The sequence below is a fragment of the Labrus bergylta genome, chromosome 6 (genome assembly GCF_963930695.1).
Source record: "Labrus bergylta chromosome 6, fLabBer1.1, whole genome shotgun sequence".
NCBI classification, from domain to species: Eukaryota; Metazoa; Chordata; class Actinopteri; order Labriformes; family Labridae; genus Labrus; species Labrus bergylta.
In genome coordinates this window covers 26,444,426-26,452,979 of record NC_089200.1, presented here as the reverse complement: position 1 = coordinate 26,452,979, position 8,554 = coordinate 26,444,426, and the positions used below count along the sequence as shown (strand labels likewise).

Genomic DNA, 8,554 nt, shown 5'->3' with positions numbered 1-8,554 from the left:
GACATCAACATAAATTTGCATTATTCCGTTTGTAACTGAAGCAGAAACGTGAAGGCTAATAAGGCCAGCTATAAGGTTTGGTACCACTTTGGGTATTTTTTTTTAAGCTTAAGCCCGGGTTTCATTTAGCAGAATTGGGGCACAATCTATCTATTCAAGCATGTCATTGTAAATCAGCAGTGTTAGATAAAGTAGTATGCCTACATGTTATTACTCTGAGGACTCGTTGCTGCATGAAGGGTGTTATAATGCAGCGTTTGCGCACAGAAGGTTGTGTCGGAATTTGTCTGGACACGCCTCTCTGTCATAACACGGATGTTTCTGCAGCCTTTATAACTGCGTAAGTCTGGTGATCCGGGCGGACACCTGGAAGAGCAGCCGAGCAACGCAGACAGCTTCTCTACAACCCAGCATCTGCCTTCACTCCTCACCTGGTAATAGAACATTTTCGTCTCCATCCTGCATGCTTTAATACTATATTACAACAAGAAAAACTCCCTGAAACTATTCACATAGTTAATGCAATTATTTGGGTTATTTTACCTTTTGAAAAAGTTTAATAAATGATCATAAAGTCTCTGCATGACTGGTCCGCTCGGTCGTATTCTGCAGTGATGTGCAGAAAATAGTTAACGTTATGTAGTCCATAGTTTGTGATGTAAATAATATTCGGTAAGTTGTAAGTATATGCAGAAACTACGTTTTTGTACATTTGTTAATAAACTAAAACCAGTTGGAAATCCTGTCTTGCATAATATAATTAATTCTATATCAATATAATCTGTTTTATATCTGAAACTTTAAATGCAGTTCTTTAAGACAGAAAGATAGTTTTTTGTTCTTGTCTTTGGAGTGGCTACCCCTAATTACCAAAGCAACATTGTACTGCAGTTTGGTAGTTAATAGACACTCCCTGGCACATCAGGTGTTGTTTCCCTTCAGCTAATAAGACAACCCACTTTATTAATCACAACCTACCTGAATTACAGGTTTTGCAACAATTGCTGCAAAGAACATCTGCAGAGTGCTTGGTGCTTATACTCATAAACAGAATTAAGATTCCTGTTCATGTAATAAGGTTTAATCCAAATCATAGTTGTTAAAAAAAATGTGTCTTCTCTCAGGCCCTGAGCAAGATGTCACACAAAGAGTTCCAGAGAGCCGGGAAAAAGCCCGGCCTTCAGGTGTGGCGGGTGGAGAAGATGGATTTGTCACCTGTACCTGATGAATACCATGGAAACTTCTTCACCGGAGACTCTTACCTACTGCTCTACACCAGCGACTCCAACCGGCCATTCTATAACATTCATGCATGGCATGGTATTGGATTCTTTGCTTACGCCTTCATTGTCTGTGCGTCATTGAACAGTCATTCGTTTTCTGTTTTCACTATTTATGACTTTATGTTGTACAACAGGCAGCGAGGCTTCTGCAGATGAGAGAGGTTGTGCCGCCATCTTCATGACCCAGCTGGATGACTTCTTGGGTCAAAGCCCAAGACAGTTTGTGGAGTTTCAAAATGAAGAGTCGAAGACCTTTATGAGCTACTTCAAAAGGGGCGTCCAGTACAAGGTGAAAAATGCTAATGACGTATCATATAAGCATGTTTTTATAGGCGTTATTATTATATTTCAATTAAAGTATTAAGCCATCTAGTGACACCAGTCCACAGATGTTGTTAAAGGTTGTGGGTAATGTGGGAAGGAGAACTCCTCAGAGTGCTATGTTTGGTACTCTTGGAGACGTGGTGAGTGGCTCCCTTGGGGTTTATCCGCATGAGGTTTCCACGGAGAGCCTGAACTGGCAAACAAGCTGAGAAGGAACATGCTCAATAAACAACAACAAGGCTGCAGAGTTCAATATGAAGCAGGCCAATGGAGAAACGAATGTTGTTTTTAACATCACAAATCGACATATTTGAAGTTGAATATTAATCTCTACATGTAAGGACACAACAAAAACATCTTTAAATGTGTAGTTTTTGGCAATATGCTTGTTTGCTCTATTTGCAAAGAAGTGTGTAAAATGCCTTTATGTGAGAGCATGAGAGCAAAGTGACACTGTGGGAATTTCCTAACCGTCGAAGGCAGTGTAAAAAACACAGTTCCTGGAGTGTCCACTTGGGGCTGGCTCTAAAAAGCCAAGGATACCACATTAAGCCTCATGTAAAAATTCCCAATTTTAAAGCTTAATTAAACATCTTTACAGCTCAGTTTAAAAATGTTTTTGGTGATTTTTCTATATGTAAAAACAGCATGGGCTGAATTTATTAAAGTCCCCATGATATAAAAAATACAATTTCCTTGTTTAATCCAGCGTCCCTGTGTTAAAAGGTCATTTATCTGCCATTATCTGCCAAATGTAATTTTGAAAAAAAGTATTAAAGTAATCGTATTCTCTCTTCCTGCCCCTTCTTAATAAACAAATAACTTCAATTCATTTGTCGTTTGATTTTGATCAGCCGTAACCTTCTGTGTTACAGTGAGTGACACGCCCCCTGCACACAAAATGAGGATTTTTCAGTAATAAGGTCTTGGTCTTGACTCTGCCTCGACCCCTAAATGTCTTGGTCTTGTCTTGGTCTCGGGTATGAAAGTGGTTTTGCTCTTAACCTACGTCTTCAACTAAATGTAACTTTCCTCCTGTCAAAGCAAGGTGGAGCACAATCTGGCTTCCAACATGTGGTCACCAACAGCGCAGATGTAAAACGCTTGCTGCATGTTAAAGGTAGACGGACAATCAGAGCCAATGAGGTGGATCTGAAGTGGGGAAGCTTCAATAAAGGAGACTGCTTCATCATTGACTTGGGAAAGGTAATATGGAGAAAGTGACTCTATACTTGGAATATGTGAGAATGAGAATGAAGCGACTGGATAAATTCAGTGTTTAACCATTACTTTATTTTTGTCCTTATATCCTCTGCTATGCTCTTGGAAATGCTAGATAATCTACCACTGGTCAGGAAGTAAAAGCAATCGGTTCGAACGCCTGAAGACCACCGAGCTGGCCAAAGAGATTCGTGATAATGAGCGTAAGGGCCGAGCTGATGTCGAAATGATAAATGAGGGTGAAGAGCCAGAAGAAGTCATTAATGTAAGCTTTTATTATTATTATTATTTTTAGTTGTTACCGTTGTTACTCTGTGTGCACCTGCACTATCATAGGTCTGGTACACCTCCCCTTCTTAACGTGCACCTGTTGACAAGCAGAGGGTAAAGATGTTGTGGGAAGCATAACATAAATGTCCTTTGAAAAGGATCAATATTATTAACAGATTTTGCGCAAATATGACTCTGTTGCCATGATAGTTGGGCTTTGGCCAAGAGGCTACATTCGAGATCCAGGGAAAATAGAAAGAGAAAACTTTTATTTTTGTATTTTTTAAAGATTTATTTTTGGGCTTTTTGTGCCTTTAATTGAGAGATAGGACAGTGGATAGAGTCTGAAATCAGGGAAAGGGAGTAGGGAATGACATGTGGGAAAGGAGCCACAGGCTGGATTCGAACCTGTGCCGCCTGCCTCCATGCATGGGACGCGCGCACTAACCACTGCGCCCCAGAAAGAAAACTTTTTTGGCATAAAGTGGATTTAATTGTTTATTTGTGTTGAAACCTGAGACATAAGTGGGTCTAAAGCTGCCAAACATCAGGCAATGACACAGATAACAATACAGCTTTATGTTACGACACAATCTGTTATGAATGATATCTGCAGGGATGTACTCTCTATTTCTTGCTCTGTCCCTCTCTCTGTTTCTCCTCATAGCTTCATCATCACCGTCCTCTTCCTCTTAGCCTCAGCCATCGTATCAACCTTACAGAGACGCGCTAACCGGCTTCCTTTAAAAACTGAAGGCTGGTGTGTGAACCAGTGCCGTAAAGCCGTACGCACTCATAGTGAGATGAACTTGGCTTGCTGCCCAAAGTTACATACTGCAGTATACAGGCAATTGGGCGAACATGGGAGAGACACCATTTTCCCTGTTGAAAGTTATTGTGCTATTAAATCGACCTGAGAAAGTATTATTCTAAGGTGGAAAAGTTACATATTGTTGCTTTAATCTGCTTCATTTGGCTACTATAGGATGCAGATATGATTTTGCAGTCTGGGTGTGTGTTTATGTACAGGTGCTTGGACCCAAACCCGAGCTCAGCGATGCTGTTCCTGAATCTGATGTATCTGCTGACAAACAAAACAAGAACAAGGCATCGCTCTATTTGGTAAAAACACACAAAAATGTTCTGTTCTTTGTGATAGATTATTGATCATAAATGCATCATCACCTCCCATCATCAGATGATACGTGGAGATGTCTTAATCCTCTAATTTCTTTGTAGATTTCTGATGCTGCTGGCTCCATGACTATGTCTCTGGTGGCGGATAAAAACCCATTCAAACAAGACATGCTCTCCCAGAAAGAATGCTACATCCTAGACAATGGAGGAGACAGGAAGATATTTGTCTGGAAAGGTACTTGATTGTGACATCTATACATTTCTGCAGCTCTCTGAGCGTTTGAAATCTCTAACAACTGTTCAACACTTAACTTCAGGGAAGGAGGCAAGTAAGGACGAGCGAAAAGCCGCATATGCTACTGCAGATAAATTCATCAAAGACAAGAAGTATGCCAGGAATACTCAGGTAGTATGGATATGGCTAAGTCCCCATAACTTCATGCATCCTGTCTTTTCTCCTTAACTCACCTGCTTACTCTTCTGTACATTCAAAATGAACAGGTCATGATCATGGCAGCCGGGGGTGAGACTGCACTGTTTAAGGACTTCTTCTTCAACTGGCTGGACAAGGATGAGACCACAGGCCCAGGTGAGACCTACACCATCGGCCGGATTGCCCGGGTGAAGCAGATCCCCTTCGACTGCTCCACACTACACAGCAACAAGGCGATGGCTGCCCAGCATGGGATGGTGGATGATGGCTCCGGGGAAGTCCAGGTAAAGTTCAAATTGCTAGTTCATCAGTGACCATTTTTCCACAATAATAACATTGACAAGCTTTGAATCAGATCAGACGACACACAAGTTTTGTTGTTAAGGAGACAAGACTAAAATGTTAGTGGTAGGCTGTCAGACGTTTAAAAATCCATGATATTCGCCCCCCTTCTGTGAGTTGTGTGCTGCCCGGCAGACAGCAGGAGGAGCATGTACATGTGTGTGGTGTAGAGAGCATGAGCTGACACAATAACGTGTGTAATTAGCGCAAGAAGCTAACGATAGCCTGACTACGGTCTGCATGGCCTCATAGTCTAAAACCCTTTTTCCACTAAAGTGTCGTAACTAAGCTCAGCCGTCTTCATGTCTTTGTCCATTCATATTGACTCCACAACACTGAATATTGGTGTCCCAGTCTGCACATTGTATTGACTAAGAAATAGCTAGAAGCAACTACGCCAGCATGTTGATGTGACAGTGTTGGTTGTCTGTAGATCTGGCGTTTGGAGAAAGGGGAGAAAGTGCCGATGGATCCATCCACCTATGGACAGTTCTTCGGAGGTGACTGTTACCTGTTGCTGTACACCTACAACACTGGTGGGAAAGAGAAGCATATCATCTACACCTGGTCAGTGCAACCTCCTCTATGTAATATGCCTGTTAGAGTTCATGAAGGGTTATAATACACAGCTTGCTGCAGTAAGGCTTACCCTGCTTTCAAGCCTCCTCAGTAAATATATCCCCGTTGATTCAGCTCATGACGACATGTCTTATTGCTGTCGATAGGCAAGGACAAAAGTGTTCCATAGATGAACTGGCTGCTTCCGCCTATCTCACCGTCAATCTGGATGATTCCCTGGGTGGAGCCGCAACCCAGGTAAGATCTTCACTGCTATAGGGATCTCCTGTGTTTGTCAGGTTTTTATGTGTGTTGTTAAGGCATTCAATATAAAAGGCTGGAGGAAACGTTAAGTCTGTTTCACAACTAGCCGACCTTAAAATGTTCTCACAGTGGCTTTTTTCCTATCACAGTCATATTCTGGAGTTTATTTTTTCTAATTCTTTGTACTTAATTGTCATTTTCCAAGTTTTGAAAAGTTGTATCTTACATTCTTACGTAGTGCTACATACATTTATGTATGAATATATTTGGACTTAAAGCTCCTGTGAGGAGTTTTTTTAGCTTTTTAAGAAACATTGAAATGAACACGGACACATCTTTATGACCTACAAAAACAGAAAAGACCATCAGCTAGAGGATTCAGTTTTTTACTATTAAGTTATTCTAATGCTAAGAAATGCTGCTGAGGGGTAGGTGTCAGGCGAAGAGAAGCATGCTGTCTAAATTACCTTTTTTACAATTTTTTCGACAACAAACTGCTGTGTTTGACTGTTTTAATCAAGCCTAATTATTTATTTTTTTTGGTAATGAAAACACTATTCAATACTTACACATGTTTAAGACAAAAACAACACAGATAAAAACTGCTGCTTTGTCCCCAGGGGGCGCCAAATCTGCACAAACAGCGAGTTCCTCAGGAGCTTTAATTTGATGTGATGACATACTCCTACCTTTTAAGTTTAGGGAAAAAATGTGTTATCACAGCGTCTTCACAACTCGTGTAAGTTATGTTACTGCTATTTCCCTACAGGTACGAGTCACTCAGGGCCAAGAACCTGCTCATCTTGTGAGTGTATTCAAAGACAAGCCCCTGGTCATCCACCTGGGTGGGACATGCCGTGAGCACGGCCAGAGCAAGCCTGGAAGCACACGCCTCTTTCATATCCGCCAAAGCTCCACCAAAGCCACCCGGGCTGTCGAGGTCAGCCTTGTTTAGTACACTGAAAGTGCATTAAAGCAACAGCATTAAAGCAACAGTGTTTTGAAATAAACTACTCACATTTTTCATGTCTTTGTGCCTTTCTGACTCACTCAGGTGTTGCCCACTGCCTCATCCCTGAACAGCAACGACATGTTTGTGCTGAAGACAAGTGATTCCCTGTTCATGTGGAAGGGGAAAGGAGCAAATCCAGAGGAAATGGCTGTAGCTAAGTATGTTGCTGGCCTGCTCGGAGGAACTCCCAGTGAGGTGCAGGAGTCGCAGGAGCCAGGTGGGTGCTGAGAAAAACAACCTTTTATGTCAGCAGGATATGGCTGTAAAGTATTTCCTGTGGAAAACTGTGGTTTGCTTCTGGTTGTCAGCTGCTTTCTGGCAAGCATTGGGCGGTAAGAAAGATTACCAGACCTCCGTGAACCTGCAGAACCAGCAGACAATCAAGCCTCCAAGACTGTTTGGCTGTTCAAACAAGACTGGCAGGCTGATTGTGAGTATTTAAATTGGTTTCAATTTATTGAGATTCAAAATCTTTGTTTTAATGATGCACATAAATAGAACCACTTTAAAAAATGTATGTTGCTCAATATTCAGGCTGAAGAGGTGCCTGGTGAGTTCAGTCAGTTGGACCTACTACCTGATGATGTCATGATTCTGGACACCTGGGATCAGGTATGCTGCCTTCACTCTTATAGGGTTCCACAATTTATAAACCTGATTTATTTATTCATTTGATTATATTTTGGGTTTGGATTACTTAATAGATAAAATACATTTATTGAATATTTCAAGTAAGTTTTGCAGCATTAAAAAATAACTGTATAGAGATAGTTGACGTTTATTATGTTGGTTTTGTTATTTTGAAGCTCATAAAGAGGCCTTGGGTCGCCACCAGATTTCAAGGGGGGCCCCTGGCTGCCCCTCTGAACACAACCCACCTGAAGCATTAAGAAATTTCAATTTGTACCTCTAGGTCATACACTTTAAAATATGTAACAATGGGGCCTAAGTTAAGAGATTCTCCTTTAATATAATGGTTCAGATTTAGCTTTTTTGTATTTCTGTTCTATTGTTTTATTATTATATTTACCTCATCCCTAAATCCTTCTGTTTATCTCTCCCCCAGATCCACCTTTGGATTGGAAAGGAAGCAAATGAGTGTGAGAAAGCTGGATCATCCAAAATAGGTAAAACAAAAAGCACAGTACAAGATTTAGATAAACGATCTTACGGACCCTGTTCACTGATGTGTCTTTGTTTTCCTTCCAGCTCAACAATATCTGGACTCAGATCCTTCTGGACGCCTCGGTTTGTCTGTCTGCACCATTAAGCAGGGGGCGGAGCCCCCCTCATTCACTGGCTGGTTCCACGCCTGGGACCCCAAGATGTGGGACTAAGATCTTATGCAGTGCATGAAAGAACATCACAGAGTTCATTAGTGGCAAAAAAGCAGTTGCATATGCATGTACCTTCAAAGATCCATTACTCTTCTGTCAGCACAGACAGTTACGGCTGTGGAAATCAGAATTTTAATAAAAGTCATTTTAAAAACCATACTCTGAATGTATTTCTTTATTAATTCAACAACACATGTGCATATTCTTCCCTTTACTTTAACATGTCCTCATTATTAAATGCCTTTATGGACTTGTGATCATTAGCCTGAATCCACTTCAGCACCATGCGAAGGCCGAGCTTGAAGGTAATCTTCAGCCTGAGTACACTAGGCTTCTGCTGAGTCGCAGACCTGAGGATTAAGGAGTGCAGGTT

At 41.3% G+C, this 8,554-nt stretch overlaps 1 protein-coding gene across 1 annotated transcript; it reads left to right on the top strand.

Moving 5' to 3' along the window:
- Positions 1-299: 299 nt before the first annotated feature.
- On the top strand, positions 300-8,338 carry scinla (scinderin like a). Its single transcript, XM_020632103.3, has 17 exons — positions 300-434; positions 1,125-1,320; positions 1,418-1,572; positions 2,652-2,813; positions 2,944-3,093; positions 4,128-4,220; positions 4,338-4,470; positions 4,553-4,641; positions 4,737-4,952; positions 5,444-5,577; positions 5,736-5,826; positions 6,602-6,772; positions 6,887-7,061; positions 7,153-7,274; positions 7,379-7,456; positions 7,911-7,971; positions 8,054-8,338. Exons 2-17 carry the CDS (start codon positions 1,137-1,139, stop codon positions 8,179-8,181), a joined length of 2,142 nt encoding a protein of 713 aa, XP_020487759.1. The 5' UTR covers positions 300-434; positions 1,125-1,136; the 3' UTR covers positions 8,182-8,338.
- The last annotated feature ends 216 nt before the right edge of the window (positions 8,339-8,554 follow it).